Source organism: Scomber japonicus, chromosome 21 (assembly GCF_027409825.1).
Source record: "Scomber japonicus isolate fScoJap1 chromosome 21, fScoJap1.pri, whole genome shotgun sequence".
In the NCBI taxonomy this organism is placed as follows: Eukaryota; Metazoa; Chordata; class Actinopteri; order Scombriformes; family Scombridae; genus Scomber; species Scomber japonicus.
Window position 1 is genome coordinate 7,324,197 of NC_070598.1, and position 25,944 is coordinate 7,350,140.

Here is a 25,944-nt window from a genome sequence, read left to right on the forward strand (position 1 = left end):
ACAGCAGAGGAAATAACTTTTCTTACAACATGAAAACACTCGACCTGATTTTCAAAGATAAATTATCCAAACCGGATTAAAATTCAAAAGTGTAAGAGCACAGTTTGAATGATGTGTATTTACATGATCCATAGAATTTATAAAATGATATTTGGTGTTCAAAAGGATGTGAACAAGCCCAAACCAACCAAAAAAAAGTCACCTTTCGCAAATCACAGAAAATACAGACATCATATAGACTAGATTACAAATGACATAAATAAACCTTCATTTACAGCAAGTTTAAAGTATTTTTTGTTATTTACAGCTGCATTCAGCCTGTCTATAATGTGCTCATTTATAGAATAGTTAGTCTGGTAGGTGTCTTGTGATGCCAGCAGCAATCAAAAGTACAGTACAGTACAGAGCTCGTCATTATAACTCACAGATTCACATTTTTTTTGCAGAAGCTGTGATGAATTCAATACTCTTGTGTCTGCGTTATTATAAACAGTTGTCTTGTTATTATAATAAATCTCCACACAGTGCTGATCTCGCTTCAGATTTTGACAGATTATGTGTCAAACAGCCAGAAAAGTTCAGTAATGCTTGATGAGCTTTCGTCTCTGGGAGGTCTTCCTCAGTAGATGTCTGAAGTCGTAAGGGTTGTCGTCGGTTCGGCTCTCTGTGGAGGACAATCTGGAAATGGAAAGCCTGTCAACACAACAAAACAAAAAGAGAGCGTGTTGAGATTTAACACAAAGATAGATAGGGCGAAAAGTAGAGAGAGAAAAAATACAGAAAGAAAAAAAAGAAATGCCTTGAAGTATTTCAGCCAAAAAAAAAAAAAAGAATGAGAGAACAGATGAAAAGACTCATGTTCAGGAGAAGATTTTCATATTGTTTATCATCTTCAGCAGCAATTTATCAACTGAATGGGCTTTCTGAGGCAAAGTCCAGTCAGGAGTGGAAAACAGATGAATTTCATATATGGATTTGTCAGTATCTGTCCTCTCTGACCACCTGAGAAAACCTAGGGAAAAAAGCTCATCTTTAAAAAAAACTAAGAAATATAGATTCATGATAGCTGCACCTCACTGTTACCATTCTCATACTAGCATGCTAAGTCTGAAGGACAACTTCACCCCATAACTGCTCGGAGGGTGTATGAGGTTATTTCCTCTCAGATGACTAAAACCCTGCAGCCATCATTCAGAAGCAGGAAATGATTGCTTTTTATTTCATTTTGATTTAAAGAAAATCATTTTCTTTGGATAAACAAGTTAATTGTGTGTTATGTAACCTGGATTACTACTGTATGGGTATCTGTCTGTCTATGCAGTTATGTAAACGCCTTAAAATGACAGTGGTGGCATTAGGGTGTTTATATTCAAGTATAGCATCAAATGCAGCATTTTGAAATAAGTTTAGGATATTAAAATTAATTGAATCACACTTTACTGGATATAGCATGTAGCATACACCCTCCAATCATGTTTGACCTGTCAGGATCCAGTTCGCCGCTGCTCCCTCTTTCTGTGTCCATGTTTCCTTTCCCCCAGGGCTGGGCGGGGCCTTCTGGTACCTACTGCATCCACCCTCCTCTGCACACCTGATTCTCATCAACCTGGTTTCCTGCTCTTCACATCTACAGCATTTATAAGTCGGTCTCTTCCTCCACTCATCGCCAGTTCGTTGTCTCATCCACCGTGGTAACGCTCTACGCTCTTGGCTCTTAGCTCTCGTGTTTAGTATACTTTGACCCCTGTTTTTGGATTTTTGGATGACACTTTTGCTTTGGACTTACCTGTTTTGTGTTTCCTTCCTCTAGCCCTGCCATTTGCCTGCCCTCAGCCTTGCCTCGCCCAGCCCTGTCGTGTCGTCACCAGCTGCATTTTTGTTTCTTTGTGTCCAAATAAACTGTCCCCCCAATGCTGATCTGCATTGTGGGTTCAGTCTCTGTTCAGTTCATTGAACTCCTGACATGACCTCTTTCAATAGAAGGTCTATATAAACATTGCTGAGTTCTGCCTTTACTGTTGTTTCAAAGTTTATCTCCCTTCATCTCTCCAGCATCCTGCTGTGTTAGCATCCAGCTGTTTGTGATGTTTCTTTTTGTATCAAAGTCCGTGTGAAGCTCGGTCTGATTTGTTCCACAGCGTCACATGATCAGAGACACACTGTCAGACTAAGATGCTGTGATATAGGTGCGATGTCAAGAGTAATCATTGCTGTAATCATTCCTTCTGTTCATACTGACCATTAGAGCATCCTCTCCAAATGAGCTATACTATGTAACTGATGATGGGCAAAATCTTCATCTTTCAGGCAAAAATGTGTTAAAAAGTGTATTTGAAGCTTATATGAGGCGTTTGAGATAGTCAGATAAAGTGGATATCTTCTCCTGCTCAGCTGCTGTGGAAGAATCGTAACAACAAGAGGGAGCTTCACACTTAAATTACTATGTTTGAAAGATATTGACTTGAGATATTGACTGCTGAAGCCTCATGCTGGCTTCAAATAAACTTTAAAATATATTTTTTGCACAAAGGGAGGATTGTTGATTTTTGCCTCCCATCGCATTGAAAGTGTATTATAAAGGTTTCTCTTAACAACCAGTATGAACAGAAGGAATGATTACAGCATGAATAACGTGACATTTGATGTACCTGTTGTCTTTGGCAGCTCTGGGAGCCTCGGGTTCAGTTAGGGCCCTCTCTCTGGACTGCTTGCGAGTAGCAGCCGGTCTGGGCTCTACAGACTGCCTCCGTTCCAAACGCTGTCTCCTGTCCATGGAGTGTCTCCTGTCCATGGAGCGTCTCCTGTCCGTGGATCGTCTCCGCTCCGTAGACTGCCTTCTCTCAGGCGCGCTGCTGGGTGGTGACGCTTCCTCTGTGGACATGGAGGGCACCGACCTGCTGGTGGGCAGGGCCCGGTAGTACTGGTCATCTACATCCAGCAGCTTTCCTGGACTAAAAGCAGAACAGAGGGGACTTGGTGTCAAACACATATTCAAAGTTTATTTTTTGATAGTTTATAAACTATCTGTGGCCATATTAACAATAAAAAAAGATGTCACATCCATCATTTTGTTCTCCAACACGTGTTAGTGAACGTGTGTCTTTGAATTTGTGAATGAATGAGGCATTTCTTTTAAGTGGGGGTTGTCTTTATAAAGCCTGTTTGTTCACTGCTCGGTAACACTATGAAAATTGGTTTGATGGATCCAAGTTTTCCAAACATGTTTGACAAAAAACATGGTTAGAATTGCATCTATCTGTATTCTCACTCAGGAGCAGCACTTTGACATCTTCAGGCTCTCTAAGTAGTTTGCCATTTTTGTGTATTTTTAGAAGCAGTTCTTTTAATGGCTGCTATAGTAGATGCTGGCTATATATTGAGAGAGAGTCAGGGAACCTTCTACAAGAATTGTGATCTTATAAGCTAATTTAGCTTCTTCAAAGGTGATGTGTAAAGTTTGTATTCCACCAGCAGGATAAAACCTTAATTAGGGGTAAATGACTGCATACATAACATTAAAAAATAGCATAGCAGTGACATAATAGAGGAAAAAAAGAAAAGTGGATAATTATCAAGCCCTCAGTCTGCAAGCATCTGCCCACCAGACTGTGTAAATTGCCTGTTGGCAGCACACAGCCTCCCTCACAGCTCAAGGGGCGCTGTTATGAAGATGAACCTTCAATCTGACCTTCACATGAACAGGAATGAGAAAGAAAAAGAGGATTTCCAACCAGAGATCAATACAGTCTCACACATTATTAACATACTGTGCAAACCACTATTGGAAATCAGTCTTTTCATGACTACAGTGCTGCAATATCAGAAACACCAACAGTGACCAGTAACCTTTCACTATCTCTCTGCAGCAGTGAGATGAGTTTGAGGCCTGATTTGACCTTATGAATGTAGATTAAAGGCACAGGACTCATCCCACTGATGAACCATGACAAATGTGCCTTTTTTGAGATTGAAATGAAAGTTTTCTCTTGATTATTAATTGTCTGTCCTGCTATTTGAGCCATTGCTGGGGTCATGTGATTGACACAGTCCTGACAAAAGAAAACCTTGATGACAATATTTTGTCCTAAATTCACCTTTTTAGAAGCAGACCTGGAATATTTAATAAGTTCAGTAAAGTTTACAGGTTTACAAAGGTCTAATATTGGCACTGTTATGAACAAAATCTGATCTGATTCTTTGAATTTCTGTAAATAACGAGGCAGTCCTTGATGGTATGGTACCCTAACTGAAGTGGTTATATGTTGTACCTTTCCATTAACAGCAGTCACTTCTCAATCACTGTGGCCAAAACTGACTTTTTTAGGCTGGCAATGTCAGTTGTATTAGGATACTGAATATTTCAATGACTATTTGATGGATTGCCTAAAAAAAATCTACACACATCTATGGTCCCAAGAGGAAAGAGCCTATACTCACTTTGGTGATTCTCCTCACTTTTCATCTAGTGCCACCATGAGATTGAAATTTGGGTTTTTTTTGGAAAATATCTAGACAGTTATTTGATTCATTGCCATCCAGACATTCATATTCATCTTCTGGATGAACTGTAATAACTTTGCTGGTGACTTCGTGATAACTGTGGTACATGTTCCTCTTGTGCCACTATCAGGTCAAACTATTCATTTTTCCCAATACTTTGATTTACGACTAAAAACCTGCAAAAGTAGTGACATTCTCAGCTCAGATGTGAATTAGCTAATGCTAGTATGCTAATAACATTTTACCAGTTAAACATCACATGTTAATGCTAGTTATTAGTTTATTGCCATTGTCACACGCATAAAATACTTGTGTTCTGACTAACTACCGACAATGCAATTAAAAACAGGGAATATAAATATATATTCGCACCCATTCGCATACATCAAGTTTGGTATAGGGCAAACAATATACAATAGAGATAATACTATACATACATGATACAAAAGAGCAATAGTATTGTGAGCCTGTTTGCATGCTATTCTTAGCATGGAGCTTCAAGCAGTGCTGTAGTTCAGTACAGTCTCACACAGACTCAAAGCTATTCAGTTGATGCTGAATGAGTTTGAGCTTTTGTAGCTTTTGTAATCTGTAGTCGCTCATGTTCGTGTCTGTTTAGCACTTGTTTGGCCACCAGAGAAGCAGTTCATCCCTCATGGCTGTAGCCGGGGCTGGTTCATCCCTGGGTCACTGCTTATGCTAACAGTTCTTCCTCTGCTTATTTCCTACAAACTGCTGCTGCTGCTGCTATTGCAAAAACATAAAAGCCATCACTTCCTGCAGTAAAGTGGTTGTTTCGCCAGTATGACCTCAACACCTGATTTTGAAAATGGCAAATATGAAAGGTTTCATAATCTTGCAATAGCCTGAGTCACTATTATTACCTAAACCTTTATGTTCTTTTAGAGGAATAGCCTTAAACAGACACACAGATCAGCACTTTGCTATTGACAATACAATTTGGAATTTGGTGGTATGCAATGCTCCTTCTGTATGTCTTTACCCCCATTACTCCCATTTACTACAATCACCTATGACTACTCTTCAGCTCTTACTCCTCTTACCAACTACTCCAATTGCCCATCCTCCTCCGCTGTCAGCTTTATCCAGAGATGCTATCTTTCCTGCTGACCTTCTCATCCTTAATGATGCATGTAAACTGCTCCTGTCCATCGTAGGCTTTATTTATCTGCTAACAAATTATTACCCTTGATGTAAGCGCTGTGTCTCGCTGTGTGTGTGCGCGTATATCGAGGTGCGTGTGCGCCTCTTCAGACTGCTATGATAAAGTACCCTGGCTCCTTCTTGTTCAGCCAGCCCTATCAGTCTATCTCCCAACCTCAGTGGCTCCTATAACACCCCCACACAGGGAGGTAAGCTCACTTTGTGACCTGTGCGACACATACATATGCATGAACCCACACACACACTTTCTACTGTCTGATCTAGCAGTATCATACAATCCTGCACAGAATGATGTATTTCTGATGCCTAACATTGATTTCATTGAGTTTATTCAGTGGATGGAAGTGAGGTGAAAGATGAGGCTAATTAATTTCACTAACGGATGTGTGTAATTCTTGCAGATCGTTAAGTTTGGATCCAGACACTGTCCTTATGTTGGCACAGAGATACAGTCATTACTCTAGACCAGACATGCCAAGCAAGCAGGCAGCAGGCCAGTCTCTTAAAACAGTGCAGATAGGTGGTTAAATTAGGTAAAAAATAAGGGCTGGACTTACTCTTGTTTCCTGGGCTTTCGTTTATCATCCTGGACGGACCGCTGAGTGGAGAGACAGAGCACAGATTAGTTCATGTCAAACCGGACACCCCAAATGTCTGAGTTCAAGTGAAGCAAAGAGTTGGTATTAGAAGAGTGGTTCCCAACCTTTTTGGCATGTGACCCCTGGATATAAAGGAATATATGTACAAAGGATTCATGTTTATGGATGTTAATCAGCTGGTCCGACCACCACTTTGGTCAAAACTGAAATAAAATTGGATACATTGCCACACGTTTTGATTCAGATGTTCCTCAGACTGGTCCTTAATTGGTCCTTTATTTGTACTATCATCATGTCAGAGAGATAAGTTTGGTTTATGACCAAATAATACAAACTTATGACATTCCCATCAGACTAAGCTGTACTTTTTGTTTACTGGTACTAAGCAAAGTTTGCAAACTGAGAAAAAAGCTAAACTGAGATACTGAACAACAAGTACAGTCTCACATAACCATTAGCATAAGGGATGCTCGATATTGACTTTTCTGCCGATATCCGATATTCCCCAACTCTTAATTTCCGATACCGGTATCACCCGATAACGATATATGCAGGCTTTTTACATCAAAACTGTTAAAAACATAACATATCTCCTATTGTGGAACTAACACATTATCCCTAATTTTATTGTGATGCCCCACTGGATGCATTTATTAATGCAACATGGCTTTCCACATGTAAACACTGTCTGTGCAAAACAAGAGAACAACTTCAACTTAAGTTATGTAAAAAAGTGCCCTATGAACTTGTTAGCCACGGTTAGCCATCCACGAGTCTAGCGTGTTGTTGTTGATACGTCATCATGCGCGTGCCGGTAAACGTCCCATGCTGCGTTCATGCACGCTCGGAAATGCTGAAGCCTACAAAACAAACATCGGTTATAAAACCCGATACTGATACTTCCTGATATTACGTTTTTAAGTAAATATCGGCCGATAATATCCGACATCCGATAGCATGGCTTTAGACTCTTTTATTTTGGGATAAAAATAAAAAAAGCACTTGTCTTGCAGATGTTTTTTTCTGCTTTTGTATCCTCTCGATCATCTCATCACTCTCCAGCTTCACCCCTAGGTTGGGAACCACAACACCTTTTTAACTAGCAGATGCATTTCTAAAATATTATATATAAAGATTTTCACTGAATTTCTCTCCAGGTATTAAATTTGTTAGATGGTAATCACGCTATTATTTGGTAAACTATGTTTTAAAACTACTAATTAACTTTTATTTTTTCATATGGTAGATTTATTGGTATTGTAAAAGTTTGTTAATCTTTTTAAGATGTTAAATGTCTGGTTTTGGGTTAAAGCTCTCCATTATTCATTGATTAAATAATTGATTAGATGGACTATAGACTAAATTTGTACTATGTCAAATAAACAAAATGAAAGCATTGTAAACAAACCTCAAATGTTGAAAGAGATAGTTTGAGCTTAGATATTGTGCGCTGAAATTATGAAACATTGGAAAAAAACACTGAAAATAAATTAACCACAAAAACAAACTGCTAGAGCTGTCATTCATCAAACTTACTAAATAAACTCTTGAACACACAATTCCAGACAACTCTGTAATGGTCCGAGCATATTATGAACGTTGTAAAGAGCACAACAGAAAGAAAAGAAATTGCCAATCAATAGTGCATTGTGAAAGCCAATAGCTGGGAAAGCTGTTTGTGCAGTGTCACATGGTATCCGACTGTAAAGCTTGACTGTTGTAAGAATCTAAAATCGTCTACCAACTGTTCTGAGGCTCACATGAATCAGGTTGTAATAGGTGGCGTCCTCGGGTGTGTTGAGAGTCTTGGGCTGCTGGGTCCTGCGGGGGGTCCTCGACAGTCTCTTGTCAGCTGAAAAGCGAGGAAAGAACATCAGACGCTGGTTGCTGGTAGTGTACTGACATTACTGGGCTGTTAAAGTTTATCACTTTCTCAAATTGCTTTGTGTTGAGACAAAAGAGACTGACATTCACTCCTTCATGTTGAAGGTGTGCACATGAGTGAACACAGAAAAGGAAAATTGACCCTCGAATACACGTTTTACACATGATCAGCTTACGATGCTCAATTTATTGTCGCAGTTGTTTTCAGCAATGATAGCAGCATGGCTCTGAGGGGTCCACCACGTTGGTCCAGACTGAAATATCTTAACAGCTATTGGTTGGATTGATGTGATATTTTGTGAAGACATTCATGTTCCCCTCAGGATGAAGTGCAAAAGTGTTTCATGTAGTGCTGTAATCAGGTCAGCCGACTGCCGTTAGCCTTAAACTCAAAGCACCTCAGTACAGCCTCACAGAGCCACTTGTGTTGTACTTTTTTTGATATACTCACATTCCCTTGACTAGATTCCTATTACCTATATTTCTCAGAGGTTGCTGTCCATTGAATATTGGGGAATTGATTGTTTTATATAGATAGATGTTGGTGGAGAGACATTCATACAGTAAGCTGCATTCTCATTATAAACTCTACAGGAGCTGCACCTGAAAAATACATTATATTGTATTGCAGTTTATAAGCTCATATGGGAGAGGCATTGCAAGCTAGCTTAAATTAGATGAGCTGTAATTTTGTATTTACATTTGTCCACATGGATAAGAAAAATACAGTACTGGCCAACAAAAAATGGTCTTGAAATGCCCTTTTCAAGGAACATTGTGATTGACTGGAACATTGTGAGTAAGGGTGCATTTTTCTTTCACCGCAATATCTTTTTTCAGGTCATTTCCAGCTTTGTGACAGAACAAATCAGTCTCCCTCTTAGTGTTCGCCCATTACTCTGCACAAAATTTGTTTTTTCTTGTGTTTTGTTTATTCTGTCGAACCTCTCTCTGTGACCCAAACAAGATGATGTCAGGCGCTTTTTTGTGAATGTGAAGGGGCTCTACGGATGTCAAGCAACAAAAATGACTGTCCATTTCAGTGATTAAACTTACATTAACAGTCAGGTTATTGTAAGGGCTTTGTCTATTATTTCATAGTGCACCATTAGCCATCTTGCCAGAGCAGTTTGCAGTGGTCATTATGGCTGATCATCATGATCAGATGGTTTGAGAGCTGTTGGGATCATTACACATAGCTGACTGGAGAGACTGAGTGAGACCTGACACCATGCTGACCTTTGACCCTGTTGTGCTTATTGAGCTGCCCTCCATACACACTGCAGTTTAACCCTAAGGCCTTTGACTGGTTTGGATTTTCCAATAGAGATTATGTGAAACAACCTTTGACACACACAGACAAAGTGTCCAATAGCTTTGTTACTGTACACGTTCGATTATCCTGCAAACTATTGAACGTTAAGCGAGATGTGTGTTTGTGAACAGCTGGGTAGTTTTTCACGCATGAAGTCTTCCATACTGTTGTGGTGTGTTGCAATCTATCATATTTGTCATGAGTGATTCACTGTAACAATGTCACTCTAGGGGCATGTCTATGTTATTGCAATTATAAATATATTATAATGACCTTTGCTTGTTACTCATCATTATTAATCATTTGCTCATACAGGGGGAAACGCACAGCAAAAACAATCATGCAGAAAGGCTCAGGTAAAGGAGGTGAAAAGTTTGTGTAGTATTATTGAACAACTCCATCTAAAAGGTCACTAAGTATTGCTCACACAAGTAAAGCCAATTTCACACACCCTCTTATTAATTCCTGCTGTAATTGTTGGAAACGCTGGCTCACACAACGTGATTAACATTCGATGACCTTTTCCCATGAAGAGCAATGTGACTGGCATTCCTCTGCTCTCTTTCATTGCGTTTGTCACAAGTGATTCTGATGTAGTTTATTATGTCAGTGAAATTTACGAGGGCAGCTTTGGACTGTCAATGGAGAAATGACTAAGTGGGGCTGGGAAGCATAATTTTATATGAGTTGCAGTAGCTGTTGGAAATAACACAGATAATTCATTCAGCTTTATCTCAGGCCTTGAGCTGCTCTAAAGAAAAGCCTTTAAAGGGCAAACATGCCCAGATATAAGGGAGACTGTAACTCTGTGTGTATAATCTGGGTAAAAATTACAAGTAAGTGTCACAATGTACTTCACATATTGAGTTTATTATCATGCACATATTATTACATAGGGCTGATAGTATAGATTGTATTATTATGCTCCTGTTTATTGTTAGAGGAGTTAAGGTGATATATGGATATTGGGTTACTGCGCGAAACTATGCATATATTGAGTTACTGTGCATGTGCAGATAACCCACAGTGTATAATAACACATACATATCATCATAAACAAGGACAGGTTGTATATTTACAGATGTTCCTTTTCTCAGTGGGATTTACTGTGTGGTTGAATTGAATACCTGAATGGATATGGATCTTAATTAACCATCAAAACCTGATCGGATCTTTATTGACCGTGTTAGTTAATTGGAGTATTGCTTATGTAATGAAGTATTGAACACTGGGAAATGAGTCAAAACCATCTACTGAATGCATAACTAAGGGACTAGTGATTTTAAATTAGGTTTAACCTCAATAACACTGACAGCCAATTGGTTGCTTCACATGCCACATAAATGCAGTGTCCCTGGTTTGATTCCTGCCAGTGTCTTTTATTGCATGTCATACCCACATCACCTGCCTACTATCTAATAAAGGCATAAATACCTCAAAAATGAATTTAAAAAGTCAGACTGAAATTTGAAAGTGCTGTATGCCTCTCACTAAAAAGAATAGTCAGATATTCTGGAAGATACACAGCAGGACAATTATTTCTGGTGGAGTGAGAGTGTGAGAGAGAGTGTGAGAGTGTGAGAGTGAGAGAGAGAGAGAGAGCTAGATGAGAAGATCGATACAACTCTCATGCCTGGCTGTTAAATATGAAGCTTCCTGGTACTGGTGTGCTTGGCTTATAATAATGACTGGAAAAAGGCACCTCTACAGCCCCTAAACATTCAGTGTTAGATCAACTTCTTAACGTTTGCATAGAGTTTTCTTAACTATTGGTGTGCATTGTAAATGGCTGATAAAGTTTAAGGCCATACAAGTAGATTAGTGTGTGTTTGATTTACAAAAGCACTGATACAGGTGTTAAATCTGTTGTCTGCTGCTGCTGATTAACACATCTGGAGTGGTGCTCGGTGCAAAGTTTGAGGATGATCAAGTCTTAATCTCTTGCCTTCTGAAAATTTGGGTCTATAGTTTGTCACTACAATATGTCACTTATGTTATCAATTGTGAAAAGTGAGAAAAGGATGATTCTGTCTTGCTCCATAAAAGGAACACCACTTCCTATTTACTACAGTCTTCTTGTAATATAATTCACAGAAGATGAAATGAGTGGCAGAATAATCATGGTGCCAATCATGGAAAAGCAATCATTGGTTTTTATTACATAATTATTTTTTCTCGGGCACCTGCACACTATAACAATGACATTTAAGCTGCCAGCTCTGTTTTGTGATGTGAACTTTCAATTTGCTGTCTTCCGCCCGCTCACCTCCCCAAAAGCAATTATACCTATCCCTGTGCAAATCAAATTCTATTTTTGATGACACATCGGGTAGAGAGGCGCTTTCCTATTTGGGCACTTGACTTTCCCCGGGTTTCCTGATCTAATCAAGCCCTCACAAGTAAGAAAAGAAAGGACGCCGTTTATTGATAGCATCACCTTCTAGTGTCAGAAGATGGTAACAAAGGCTCTCAGTGTCTTTTTCTACATCAAGAAAATAAGAACCGTGTGGAAATAGTTGGCACACACCTTTAACTTTGAGTTACTAAATACTGAATAAGAACCAACACGTACACCCAAATCCTGGATATTTATTATCAAATACTGAACACAATCCCTTTCTTTCTTTTTTAGTATGGTTGCATTAGCAGTGAATGGGTTTTGAATCCGGCAGTAAAACAAAGATAAAGTAAAATGAAAATATATTCCTCCTTATGGTGTCAGTCTGTCTTAATCATCTGATGGTTCAGGGCTTCAAAAACATAACAGAAAAGGCACATTAACCTTGGGTTAATCTATGCCAAGACTGCACATTATATTTATTGCATACAATCTGTTTTCACAAAGCCAATCTCGCTTATCTTACTTGATTGGTGATTCTGGGAAGCAAAGCCATTGATTGCTTTTCCTCTCACAAACATGCCATTGCTGTCAGGGTTTGATTGATGGGCCTGGATGATCTCATTCAACTTCAGCTGCAGAGCTACAAAGTCCTGAGAAGTCTTTGCGATCTGTTGAAGAGATTGAACAATAACAATATATTACAGGATGAATCGGCAAGTCGGAAATGATGATGATGAGTTGCAACAAAATGTGTTTGAAGATGTTACTGAAACCTCTTTTGAGAAGTTCTCCAGTGTCTCAGCTTCTATCTGTGTTGCTTTCTTGTTAGCCTTCAGGTTCTTCCTCTCCTTGTAGCCTCTGAAGTTACTCTGGATCTTCACTGCGGCATGTTCTTCTTCCAGTCTTTCTTGTTCAGCATCTGTCTCCACTTTATGTTCAATGGCAATATCAGTAACATCCACGACCACTTCCTCCTCCTCTTCCTCCTCATTTGTTTCTTCTTCTGCATCAATGGTAGGAACGGGTTCTTCCTCTGCTTTTTCCTTCGTCTTTTGTGCTTCCTTCTTGGCTTTCAGTTTCTTTCGCTCCTGATGGCCTCTGAAGTTACTTTGAAGGACAGTAGCAGCTTTTTCCTCCTCAACCAGTCCCTCTGGATTCTCATCCTGCTGGGAGTCTGGCACAGATTCTTCTTTCTGAGTCTCCCGTTTTTCCTTTTTTCCCTTCTTCTTTTTCGGAGGGATCTTTCCTTCCTCTTCAAGTCGTTTGCGCTCTTTGTGGCCTCGGAAGTTACTCTGAAGCACCACAGCTGCTTTGGCCTCGTCTTGGTCATCTGACGTGATATCACTTGCGGCTGCTTCTTGAGTTTCTGTTGATACTCCTTTTTCTGTCTCTGTCAGTTTTTGAGTTTCCTCACCTGTTGGGCTATTTGGACTTTTCCTAGCTGGGATCTTGCCTTCTTCCTGCAACTTCTTTCTTTCTTTGTGACCTCTGAAATTACTCTGAAGTACAGTGGCTGCTTTAGTTTCCTCCTCTATGTCGATTTCATCATTTACCGCAGCCTCTTCCTGTTCATTGTCCTCCTTGTGCTCTGCCTGTGCTTCTTTTTCAGCAATTGCAGCCAGTGCATCCTCAATCACAGCCTCATCTATATTGTCATCATCTTCTGGCACCTGTGTATGATCACTGTCATCATTATCCTCTGCTTCATAAGTGCTTTCTTCATCATCGTCAAACTCCTCTAATTTATCATCTCTCTTTTCCTCTTGTTGTCCTTTGCCTGTACCCTCTTCTTCCACTACTGTGCTTGGTGGTAACGCTAGCTCAGCCCCGGCCATTGTCTTTTTTCTCTCCTTAAACTTTTTCCTCTCTTTGTAGCCTCTGAAGTTGCTCTGAAGAACCACAGCAGCCTTAGTTTCATCTTCCTCGTTTGGATCTGGGGGATTTTCTGGAGGAGTCTGTTCTTCCTTTTCTTTCAAAGCTTTCTTAGCCTTTTCCTTCTCTTTGGCTTCCCTGGAAACAAAATAAGTACATTGTGCTCAAGGATGTCTTTCTGTTCTTTCTGTTCAGTTATAAACACTTTTGATTTTGTTCTGACTTATGAATGTATGTTTTCAGTGCCATATTTTGTGAATGTTCTGTCTCGCATACCGTTTTCTTTTGATGCTTTTCCTTTGCTTGTGTCCTCTGTAGCGAGCCTGAATCTTGGTTGCGGCTTTGTTCTTCTCTTCTACCAACTCCTTGTATTTCTTTTTTGCGAGATAGCCCCTGCAAACTGAAGAAGAGGAAGACAAGAGAAACCAATATAACACAAACCAAGCTTGGACTGTAAAATACTGTTTCCACCTAAAATGTTCTCACCAGCCTGAAACTGGGTGATGAAGGCCTCAAACTTTGCTTTGCTTTTGTCATCAGCGACCTTCTTCCGAGCTTTATGACCTCTGTAAGCTGGACATGAAAGCGTGAATTACCATGACTGTTTAATGATTTGCTAATCATCTATTAGATCATGTACAGTTCACCAACCTGACTGCAGCACCAAAGCACTCTGTTCTCGCTCTTTCAATATCCGGCGGTACCGCTTGGCTCCCAGCCAGCCTCGGACGTAAGCCTGGAGCAGAATGATGCGTTGTGTGGCCTGCTGCACCATCAAATTCAGGTGCTCGACATGGTAGTACTTGAGAAACACCTGAGAGCCAAGGCACATAAAACACTTCATCAATTTTACATGCCCTTTCTATAATGTGAGTTTAAAGTCGACTACAGACTCAGCAGAGTTGGATATATTTCACATTTGCTACCATTGCAGGGGCAAATAGGAACTTTTTTTTCTCCTGTACATCCACCGCTTGAGTTTCAATCAGAGTGAATGGTGTAAGAAAGCTGTTAAATCAAAAGTCTCCAGGCCTCGGTTGACCTCAAACCACCTCACCTAACTCAATGCATTGGCTGCCACTCATGATTAGACTCCCTAAGGTTACAAAACTCAAAACTCAACACTCTGAGCCAGTGAGTCTCTTTCTCCAAACATTGGCTTGTATGAGTAGAACAAAGAAATACAGAATATATACGTTTAAATACAGAATTTTCAATTTTAATTACAATAAGTTCAGTTCAAGTAAAATATCTCTACTTTACCTTAGTCTTCCCCATCGCCCAGTTCTCCAGCTTGGCCTTCTCCAGTATTGCAGCACATGTTTCTGGAGTTGCAGCTGGCTCCTCATGAGCATGGAAAGCCAGGATGTAGTACCTGTAACAATCAGCTTAATCAGCACACTAACTAACACAAGGACCAACAAACATCATGCACTGATTTGTGTTTGATTACCATCACTTAAACTGCCCCTGAAATAGACCTGTTGTGAAGTGAAAGCCTGCTCACCTCTTTATGAAGTTGGCAAACAGGATGCGGTGTGAGTAGCCCTGTCGTCTGATCTTGGCGGTCTCAAGAACCCCGGTGTATCGCAGCTGAACCAGGACCTTCTCCCTGTCAAACTTGCTAGCTTGGCGATCGTTATTTGGTTTGATACAACGCACAAAGTGGGGCTGTCCTGCCACCATCTTGGACAACAGGTCCATCAGAGAGTACTAGAAGGTACAAAAGAAAAGTAGAATGAATCCCTTTAGGCAGTTTGAGTTTTGGTAGAAAAGTGATGGAAACATTTACGCTGAGAAAAGTGCAACAAAGACAGAATCCACTCTTACTCTAAAGTAGGATGCCACTGTCTGTGTCCTCATGTTGGTGGTTTCTCTCGGGTGGTAAGGTGTGTCTCCAGGTTCACCCGACTGGACAAACAAACATCAAGCTCATCAAAAAACTAATTAATTCATGCTGTCCTGTATAGGTAACTACACTCTACACACTAATTACACACAACAAGTTGAGCACAAGACGACGAAACGACGACACCAAACTATCGTTAATGTGCGGTATTAGCAACTGTGCTAACTGAAGCACACCTGTAGGCGTTTCACATCTTTTACTTTTATCTGTAAACTGTTTTTATCACAGCTTTTTTTTTTTTTTTTTTTAAATCTGCTTTTCAATAATCACCAATCACCGTTTGGTTTTGTACTGTGTCATCGAGAGGCACAGGAAGCAAGCATTTTTTTTCAGGAGTGTGCTTTAATTCCAGAGAAGGCTGCAAGAGAGATGCATAAAATGTATAAACAAAAAAATAGTGCCAATTCAAGAGAATGATCTGCATGAGTACAACTTGCCATGATGAAGTGTTATTTAAAAAAAAAACAAAAAAAACTGCAAACATGAAAAATAATTAACTGCACCTGTATGTGCTTAGAACTTACAGTATTTTCCCTCCTCACAGAATATCACATCAACATCAATGTAATAAAATACATATAAAATATATTCATCTGATACTGTATCTAATATGTACAGCACTAAAACACTGGGGGAGAATAACCTTATAGCAAGCCATCAGTCTAGTACTACTGTTTGTAGCATTTGAAACACTCATTGTGGCTTCTTAAGAGCAAAGCCTTTGATGAGCTTTTTTTCCTAAAATGTGCAGATGAATGGAAATGGATTCAATGACTCATCAAACACATTGCATTTAAATGTAGCTACTGTCAGTTGCTTTCAGGTGAACAAATCACCTCAGGCCGTACATTTAGCAGGCACTGCAATCATGTCACAATATGAGCTAATTCACTAAAGTAAGCCATATGATGTAATTTTCAGGGTTAGGGAGTTTTATTTGGCCATCAGCAACTGAAAGAGACTGAGGCTGATTAGTGAATGCTTGGAGTGCAACATTCAAAGTCTATATTTTAAAATTTTTGTTCACTACACAGGTTGTTTTACTCAAATTAGTTACTAGCATGAGGCATGATGCTATAAACAGAAATAATACCAAAGTGATATAAGGATAGAAACCTCAACAGCTGCTACATTAACACTTAATGGAGATGGGACAAGTGTTTATACATTCAGCATTCTACAAAGCAATGTTTTACTTGTATGCACACATGCATGAGTGTACTGTGCATACAGACTTTGTGGATGAGGTGAAAATACTGTACAGTAGGTTGCTTTGCCTAAAGTGTCTAAACAGGATTTAGGTGTAACTGGCTCTAGTACACATACAGATCACTAAATTTGGATTTAGTCATACATTTTAGGACAGGAGTGTGGGTAACTATGTTGGTAAAATAATACTTAGACACAAATGATATGGAAATATATTCATTACCTCACTGAAAGAAAAGGAACTGTATAATGTTAGCACTCCCATCTTTACGATAGAAATGCAGCGACAGAAAAAAGAGATGAGGAAAAGGGAGATAGAAAGGTAAGGATAAGAAAAAAAGCTATGATTACACTTGGGTAAAAAAGAAAATAGGAACATAAATGGAAAACACTCAAGAGTAGCTGAATTGTAATTCAAGAACAGTTCATAATTAATTTGAAAGCCTTGTTCTGAGTCTTTCACACCCAGCCTGGAACCATAACTTAACCCTATTCGTTATAGTGTACCTTTACTCTGAAATTTTAACCTAATTCTACCTAATTTTTGTCGTATTTAGTCCTTAGTACAGACATTATAGTAGGTGGTTTTATTATTCATGGAATGACGATAATAATAGCCTTAGCGCTGCATTTATCTCATTATAAGACTTAATTGGCTTCTCTCAGAGTGTAAATAAACCCATTGACTGTTGTTCTGGAGTATGGCATTGAAATTTAACAATTAATAGGCTTTCCACAGAATCCTCCTATATCGGACCATTATTTAGTATCTTTTGAATTTCAATTACTGGACTTCACGCCATGATCATCTTGTTGACAGTGCTGCATTGTGAATGATACTTGACTCTATTACACCTCTAAAAAAAAGAAGATAATACAACAAAACATTTCAGCTCCATGGTGTAACTCCCAAACCCAAACATTACTGCAAAAATCACAAAAACCTTGAAAAAACCCTCTGTAATGCCAGAGCCACCTATTACTCATCATTAATAGAGGAGAATAAAACAACCCTAAGTTCCTTTTTAGCACTTTGGCCAGACTGACACTGAGTCATAACTCTATTGATCCATATATTCCTACAGCTCTCAGTAGTAATAACTTCATGAGCTTATTTAGTGATGAAATTCTAGCTATTAGAGACCAAATTCATCACCTCAAAAGTCACCAGAGGAACCATTGAAACTGCTATAAAAACCTTTTTCTCCTTCCTGAACTAACTTCAATGATTTCTTCATCTAAAGCATCAACCTGTCTCTTAGACCCCATTCCAACTAGACTGATTAAGGAAGCCTTTTCCTCAGATAGCACTTTTTCATTAGATGTGATCAATCTGTCGTTAGTAAGAAAAAAAACCCTGTAATTAAACCTCTTTTAAAAAAATCTATTCATGAAGCAGGCATTTTAGCCAACTTTAAAACTATATCCAACTTTTGCCAATCAGTTGTGTGACTTTCTACTTAATAGATTATTTGAGGATTTTCAGTCAAGATTTAGAGCACATCATAGCACTGGTGAAAGTTACAAATGACCTCCTAATTGTATCGGACAAAGGACTTCTCTCTGTACTTTGCCTGTTAGATCTTTGGGCTGCATTTGATACTACTGAGAATTACATCCTATGACAAAAACTGGAACATTTATTGGCATTAAAGGAACTGCATAAAGCTGGTTTAAACCCTATTATCAGATAGATAAATCAGTTTGTACATGTTAATGATGTTAGACATGGAGTTCCACAAGGGTCTGTACTTGGACCACTACTATTGAGCTTACGTATACTTCCTTTAGGTAATATTGTTTGGAAACACTCCACACAATCTTACTTATTATGCAGATGATACCCAATTATATTTATGAATGGAACCAGATGAATCTACTCAGTTAACTAAACTTCAAGCATGCAGAAAGGACATAAAATACCAAATGAACTTTCTGTTACTATAGAAACACATTATCTAATGATACAGATACTCTGGATGGCATTACTCTCCATCACCACCATAAGGAATCTGGGAAACACATATCATATTACTCCCATTTTAGCTTCTCTGGATTAGCTTCCTGTAAAATCCAGGACAGAATTTAAAATCCTCCTCATTTACAAAGCCCTTAACAACAGTCAGGCTCCATCACATCTTAAAGATTCTTAGAGTTTCCTAAAGTAGAATCAGCTCAGCTCTCACTATTCTCTTCCCCCTCTCTCTTTCTCTCTTAGCCTAACCTGTTGAGGCAGAAAGACATCTACTCAGAGCCCAGTTCTGCTTGAGGTTTCTTCCCTTTAAAAGTCATTTTTTTCCTTCATGCTGTCACCAAGTGCTTACTCATGGGAGAATGTTTGGTCTCTGTAAATAATATAAAATCTAGACCTGTTTGATATGAAAAGGTCCTGGAGATAACGTCTGCTATATGAATGAAACTGACTTGACTAGACTTCTTGGCTGTGGTAGTGATAGAAAAAAAACAACTTTTCAGGGAAAGTTTTTGATATGGGAGATAATACAGTGATAATGCAGAGAGTGCTGTACCTTGGCGAAGGTGATGGTGCGTGTCGGAGTCCGTGGGCTGCGCATTGTGTTTATGCCTTTACCTTTGGTGTGGGCAAGGTTGCCTGTGAAATAAACAAAGAGAGGATGACAGTCAGTTAATAAACTTACTCCGCAGGGGAGAGGTAGTTATACATCTAGGAATCATCCACATATATTTTTATCAGGATGCTTACCATAAAGAGTTGATTAGGTAATCAGAAACAACCCCACACTGACATGTAACACTAATGCACAATACAGCAGCTTTAAGAATACTGTAAAAGAAAGATTATGTGATTATTGGCTTTGTGATTCAATTGGCAGCCCACTCTGCCAACAAAGGACACTCTCACTGCCAAGCCAGGCTAGTTACAACAAAAGTCTGGCAGCCAAGAGTAGCTTAGAGGGGAAAGTGCCACAGAGAGAGTGTATGTGTGTGTGTGTGTGTGTGTTTGTGAGTACTTTAGGTATGTTTTTAGTGCTGCTTAAAAGGTTGCGACAAACAACTTCCCTCTTATTTCTCTTTTATTCCTTTTCCTGTAAGTTGTTATTAGCAGGTGACCTCTTTACCTGTTTTGGTGAGTGGATGAGTAACAAGTTTACGAATAAGCTCGTTCTCTGATGACCTCAGCAGCAGGATGATGTCGGCTGGAAGCATGTCTCTGTTCTTGGCCAAGAAGCCTGCGGCATTGTAAATCACCTTAGAGTTTGGTAGAGAGGGAAAATATGTGAGAGGCCAACACATGTCAACTAGCTTTAGCTTAAGATAAAAACTTGAATACAAACACCAAGTCAAATCTGTGCAGACAGATAGGGACCAATAATTACCTTCCCGGCATAGTGGTGAATACCAAAGCCAAGGTCAACCCTCTTTGGTCTCCAGAAGCTTTTGGTCTTCAAGTTAACTTCAAATTTCTCTAAAATAGCCAATAACACACCACTTAATTATGCTCACAACCATCTATAATTATGTAAGTCAGATAATTAACTCAGAAGGACATCTCTGAAGTATGTTATATGCTACACTGTGACCATATTTTCTGTTCTGATTTCCAGAAATAGGTAATGGATGGTACTTATAAATAGGGGTTGAGGTTTGGTTCAGCCCTTCAGGTATTGTTTCTGACTTGTTATTATAGATTTCAGTCTATAAATTATTCCAAAAGGTTAGCGTCTCCTTTATTTTGTTGTTGTTAACCTTGGTTAAGGAATGTGAATAAAAACTCTTGTGGTATTTGAAGAAAAAGAAACTTATTTACACTTGTTACAAAGGGTGCTACTGACAAATAATCAGCATGCTCAGACAACATTTCCTGGGCAAATAAAGGCTGTAGAAAGTGAATCAACCCTAACACAGATTTTCTCCTGTCATGGCTGAAGTGACTGACCTACGAGGGTCTGATCAGTGGCCTGTGGAAACCGACTCTCCTCATCTAGAAGAGACAGCATTCCCATGGGCTTCTGCAGGAACAGATCCAGGAGGGGCCGATTGTCCTCGTACTCAATCATCCGAGCATCCACCTCCTCATTGAGGTACTCATCCTGTAAAGCAGTGGGCACAGGACACAGCAATGAACTTATCCATTCCTTTAACATTTAAACTATCGGAATTCCAGAGCTACTAGAACCACAGAGCGGCCATTTTGACCTTTTATATATTAAGGTAGAGAATGTCATTTTTTTCACACTTGAAGCCTCTGAATGAAGCTAGCCCACCACACACACTGGATTCATTGCAATATAGCTACAGCTATAGTAGTGGAAGAACCAAAATATTTAATTATTAATTTTCACTCTGGTTAACATATATAATTATAGGCCTACTTGGTGGGGCTATTAGATTGCTCTTAGATGGGCAGGTGTGTGCCTTGTTTTAGAATGGCTAAACACCAACAAATATGGATTGAAGCAGATCATTTCTTTAGGTGAAAACATATTCTGAATTTTGGAAATGATTACATCAATGACTCAATCAACTTTTACAATGCTCAGTTGCGGATCTTTGTACAAAAGGTGATCTATGCTGCTGGGGTGTCTTCCCCATCTTAGTCTGCTGCAACTGATCACTCAAAACTTTCTTTTCTCTCTAATCTGGTTTGAAGCAAGGTTTTGGCTTTCCAGCAGTGTAACCCCCTCCCCAGAAAACATCATCATATTCAAGCATACCTTCATATCCATTTTCCATCCTAACCAGCCACTTTATACTCACTTTTATCTTTATTTACCTCATGTCATGCTTGATTATTGTAAACTCTAGAGTATGAGCTAATTTGAATCTGCACACTGGACACATCTGACATTATAAATTGGCTATGAACCTGACAGAACAAAATTAAAGCCAGAATTTGTTGGCTTTTATAGGTTTTTTTTAAGTTGGTGACACACTCCTCTTCTCCCTTCGGATAAATCTCTTCTGGGGGGCAAAGTGAGCTTCACCCTTTAAGCTAACCTGATCACACCAGGCTGACTCACAGGGACCCTTGTATGACTTAGCAACATCACCAGAGAGAGAGAGAGGGAGTAAATGCCAAACTAGGTAAAAAACATCAAATCACTGTGCTTATTCTGGCATGAAGTGCACACTGTGAGGTAAACAACTCACACGAAGAAATCTGCAGGGATCCAGATAAGACTGGGACAATACTGTTTGTTACCACTAATTGAAACATATATGGAAACATGTAGTATAGTAGGTGTATAATTTAGTCATGTTGTCATATGAAAGGGTTAGGGTTATTCCTTTTTTCATCCACTACAACCCAATTTTTTCAGGTTGTCTAATGCCTATTAATCTCATAGCAGCACAGTACAATTCCCTTATGCTGAATATATATGGTGGCAGTATAGGACAAATGTATTTCTGGGCCTGGTGCCAAGAAATACCCAAGAGTGAGTTTAAGTCCAATGCTAACTGTCTTCAACTCTTAATTGACCCTCGTTTGGGATGATTTATAGCTCCTCTCCATGGGTGAGACCAAATCATTTAACATTAGCAAACCATTCTCTACCCCCCTCCCCCAAGGCAAAACAGACCCACGAGGCCGCATAAAGGGAGAATAACAAACCTCATTCTCCCCGTAAATAAAGACAGCAGCATATTTTACCCTTGCCATCACTCTTAAAGCGCCGGGTGACAAACGATGACATGTTATCACCATTGAAATGGAAATGAAGTAGTACCAAGGTGAAAAATGCATATAAATTGCTTCCTAGGACATATTCAAGCACTCAGAAAGCATTCTTTGATTTCAATGATAAGTTAAAGTGGATGTGGGTGTGGGCAGTACTTTTTACCTGTTCCCAAGCAAATATGTGTTGGTTGAAGTAAAATTGGATCTGTTCGTTGGCAATGTTGATGCAGAGCTGCTCGAAAGAGTTCTTCTTGAAGTTCTCAAAACCGAATATGTCCAGGATGCCGATGTTCAAGCCCTTGTCATCCTCTCTGGTGGTGAGAAAAATGAAACGTTTTAAAAATACATTTAGCTGAGCAGCAGGGCAGCAGGGTTGGTCAGTCCATCACTTTGATCCAGACTAAAATATATCAACAAATCCTGGATGGATTCCCCTCTAATTTTTTACAGACATCCATGCTGCCCCGAGGAGGAAGCCTAATAACTTTGGGGATGACTTTTGCACTAGTGTCAACATGAGGTATCCTGTGAAATGTCTCAATAACTGTTGGATGGATTGCCACAAAATTTGTACAGACATTCATTTCCCCTTTTTGGTTGGAGAAATATATATCTTTCATGACCCCTCCAGTTTTTCTCGCAACCCCTGCCCACCACATGGGGAACCACTGATCTCTACCAAGATGAAGTAACATTAATCTTCTATGCCTCTCTGCATTATCAAAACAGATTCCACAGCTTTCAAGAGCTGGCAGTGATTTAATTCATCGTCCATACTTTTTCACACTTTCCATGTAAAAGTTGAAACTTTGTGAGATGACCTCATTCTGCATTCATGACACCTAAGTACAATACATCACACTTTCTGCTCCTGATAAAATATCTCACCCTAGGTGGCTGTCGGGCCTCAGCAGCGTGTTGATGCGGTTGACAATCCAGCTGAAGAGGCGGCCGTAGAGAGCCTTGCCCATGGCGTCCCTCACCTCCGCTGCTTTTTCCACTGTGTTGGGCCTGACGATTGTCTCGCCCCGGGCCACGACACAGTGGGAAGTCAGGGCTTCCTGGAGCTCATCTGGGCGGATGCGCAGCAGAGAGGCCACTGAGAGGACATGAGATAAGAGAGAAATAATATAAAAGTTAGACTTTCTCCTTATCAAACCTGTGCAGAATTCTTAGTTATGCACATTTAGACTTAAAAATAAGTAACATGTTGTATTATAGATGGTTTTAGGTTCACAGAAAAATAACACCTGCACTTCCCTGCTCAGCCGTCACATCAAACTGATAAACATCACACTGACAGAATTGTAAATCAACAGGCAGATCAGACGTTTAAATATGGAAAACGTAATTCTAGAGGGAAACAATGTCCTGCAAATGTACCGTACGTTTGAAAATGAAAATACTGCAGTAGCCTGTCTATAGTGGTTGATACTGTATTTCAGAACAATATTTTTCTATATTTAGCTCCACTCCACCTGGAGCTCTTTGCAGAGTTAATGGAGAGAAGCAGAGGAGAGAGGAGGAGTAGGGGTATAGCAGAGAAAATGAAAAGTCATGTTTGGTTTTACGTCATTATATGCATATTGGAGTGTAGCCATGTCTATCTCACTCTCTGTGTCTCACCATTTTCTAGGACAGAGATGTTGGAGATGTTGCTCTTGTCTGTTTGGTGCTCAGAGGCAACTGGAGAAAACTCGATATCGCCAGAGTTGAGGGTGGCAGCCAAAGTGCTGTAAACACTGCCCAGCTCCTGCACAAATGATAGAGAGATAGTCAGAGAGAGTACGTCACCTTAAAGGCAAATAACATCAAGTATGTCTTTTAAGCATCAACTTATAAAATATTTTTTATACACAATAGTATGTTTTCAGTTTCCAGCCATCTGTAACTGGGTTATGTTTGTAATAAATGCAAGAGTTGGTAGGCTAACATGAGTAGTTGTGGCCACAATATAGCTAAATGGACAAAGGAAGGAGTCTCATCCATATACACAACATTAACTTTAATTAACAAAGACAAAACACTAAGATGTCATGTTGAGCAAGAAAGATATCAACAGAATTAAGTACCACTTTTTTATCAAGGCACCCATCATCAAGGCTTTTTAAGTTTGAACTAAACTGTAGGCTTTATTTTAAGTAAGTGAAAATCCATTATTAAGAAGGACTTTTGGGTAATGAGATTTTGAAAATTTTAATATTTTATTATATTACCAACATTTGTAACTTCATTATTACAAAATAGAAATGATAAGCACCAAGTAGAAGGATTTTTACAAACTGGCAACCCAAAAGTTGTTTCCAATGCCTGATATATGAGGCATTACTAAATAACCAATAAAGCTATAAGTTACAGCTTATGAAATGTTTATAAATGGTGCCTTATTAGAGAATAGTATGAAAAAGTATATCTTGTAGCGTATTTATGAATCGAATTAGCCTGGCGGCCCTGGTACATGCAAGAATAGCTCTTCTAATGTGATAGTTACTGTCTTGGAACTACAATTCAAAATAGATGCAGTTGACTCAAAGATAATCTTCATAAGCACTGTAGAATAGGAGGCTGTTCCCCCAGCACTGCCAAGCATTTAAAGGATAAGTGCTATTGACGTGCAGATCCCAGAGGCAATCAGTTCTTTTGGCCTCATTAGGCTTTACAATGCCAACAACTGACTGCCTACATGTGCATGTAGCTTCATGCCCCATCACAAACCATACAGTCCATCTACAGAACTGCTTGTACACTAGTTATGAAGCTTATGCTATTGTATTTTTTGAGAACTTACTGAACAGTTTGAGTGTATGCTTGTCTACTGTATATATACTGTATAAGTGGAAGTGCATCTCTATATGAATGTTTGCTTCAAGGTTATGTCGTTATACATTGTGGGCAGGCCTGTTTCACTTTTGTGCCTACTAATTAATGCAGTGGTGTGTACCTCCAGGGTGAATCCAATGACTTTGAAACACTGCTCCACTGCATCAAACTGCTCCTTGTAGAAGGTGTTGTTCACTATGTCAGGTCCTAATTTAATGTGCTCATTATTACACAAATACCTGTGGAAGGAGAAAAAGGAGACACGAAGATCAGGAGTGGGAACTCAACGACAAGTAGAGAGTTTTGTAGTTTGAGGAGGAAATAACAGTGTTTAAGTGAAGGACTAAGGGATGTCAAACCTACTTAGGTGTTTTGCTGTCAGAGAGCTTGTAGTGGGCGAGTTTCTTCCTGTCAGCCAGACCAGCATAAATGTAGTAGAAGATGTGAAAGTTTCTCTCCCCTCTGTGGAAACATACAAAGTCCTTAAAAATCCAAGATGTGTACTATGTTCTTGTTCCACTCCTGTTTTGCTAATACAAATCTATGAATAAAGAAGTAAACAAAATATGCTAAGAACAGGACAGCACATATACAGTACCTCTGTCAATGCTGCACAATCCTAATTTGCTCTGATATTGTGATAGTTGAACA

At 39.4% G+C, this 25,944-nt stretch overlaps 1 protein-coding gene across 4 annotated transcripts in view; it reads right to left on the minus strand.

Moving 5' to 3' along the window:
* Positions 1-578: 578 nt before the first annotated feature.
* Positions 579-25,944, minus strand: part of myo3a (myosin IIIA) — a 56,841-nt gene continuing 31,475 nt past the window's right edge. Inside the window, exons 15-40 of one of the 4 annotated variants that reach the window (XM_053342566.1) lie at positions 25,657-25,755; positions 25,415-25,532; positions 24,100-24,226; positions 23,362-23,572; positions 22,637-22,784; positions 20,731-20,884; positions 20,171-20,259; positions 19,913-20,042; positions 19,343-19,425; positions 17,038-17,079; positions 15,883-15,963; positions 15,527-15,607; positions 15,204-15,409; positions 14,960-15,071; positions 14,348-14,510; positions 14,183-14,269; positions 13,973-14,096; positions 13,682-13,834; position 13,608; positions 12,598-13,521; positions 12,348-12,492; positions 8,045-8,136; positions 6,243-6,283; positions 2,835-2,951; positions 2,649-2,744; positions 579-693 (exon numbers count right to left, since the gene is read on the minus strand). In XM_053342566.1, the coding sequence (XP_053198541.1) occupies positions 579-693; positions 2,649-2,744; positions 2,835-2,951; positions 6,243-6,283; positions 8,045-8,136; positions 12,348-12,492; positions 12,598-13,521; position 13,608; positions 13,682-13,834; positions 13,973-14,096; positions 14,183-14,269; positions 14,348-14,510; positions 14,960-15,071; positions 15,204-15,409; positions 15,527-15,607; positions 15,883-15,963; positions 17,038-17,079; positions 19,343-19,425; positions 19,913-20,042; positions 20,171-20,259; positions 20,731-20,884; positions 22,637-22,784; positions 23,362-23,572; positions 24,100-24,226; positions 25,415-25,532; positions 25,657-25,755 (3,739 nt within the window). Of the gene's footprint in view, positions 694-2,648; positions 2,952-6,242; positions 6,284-8,044; positions 8,137-12,347; positions 12,493-12,597; positions 13,835-13,972; positions 14,097-14,182; positions 14,270-14,347; positions 14,511-14,959; positions 15,072-15,203; positions 15,410-15,526; positions 15,608-15,882; positions 15,964-17,037; positions 17,080-19,342; positions 19,426-19,912; positions 20,043-20,170; positions 20,260-20,730; positions 20,885-22,636; positions 22,785-23,361; positions 23,573-24,099; positions 24,227-25,414; positions 25,533-25,656; positions 25,756-25,944 lie in introns of all 4 variants that reach the window. The other 3 variants (XM_053342568.1, XM_053342567.1, XM_053342565.1) reach the window with 3 other exon arrangements.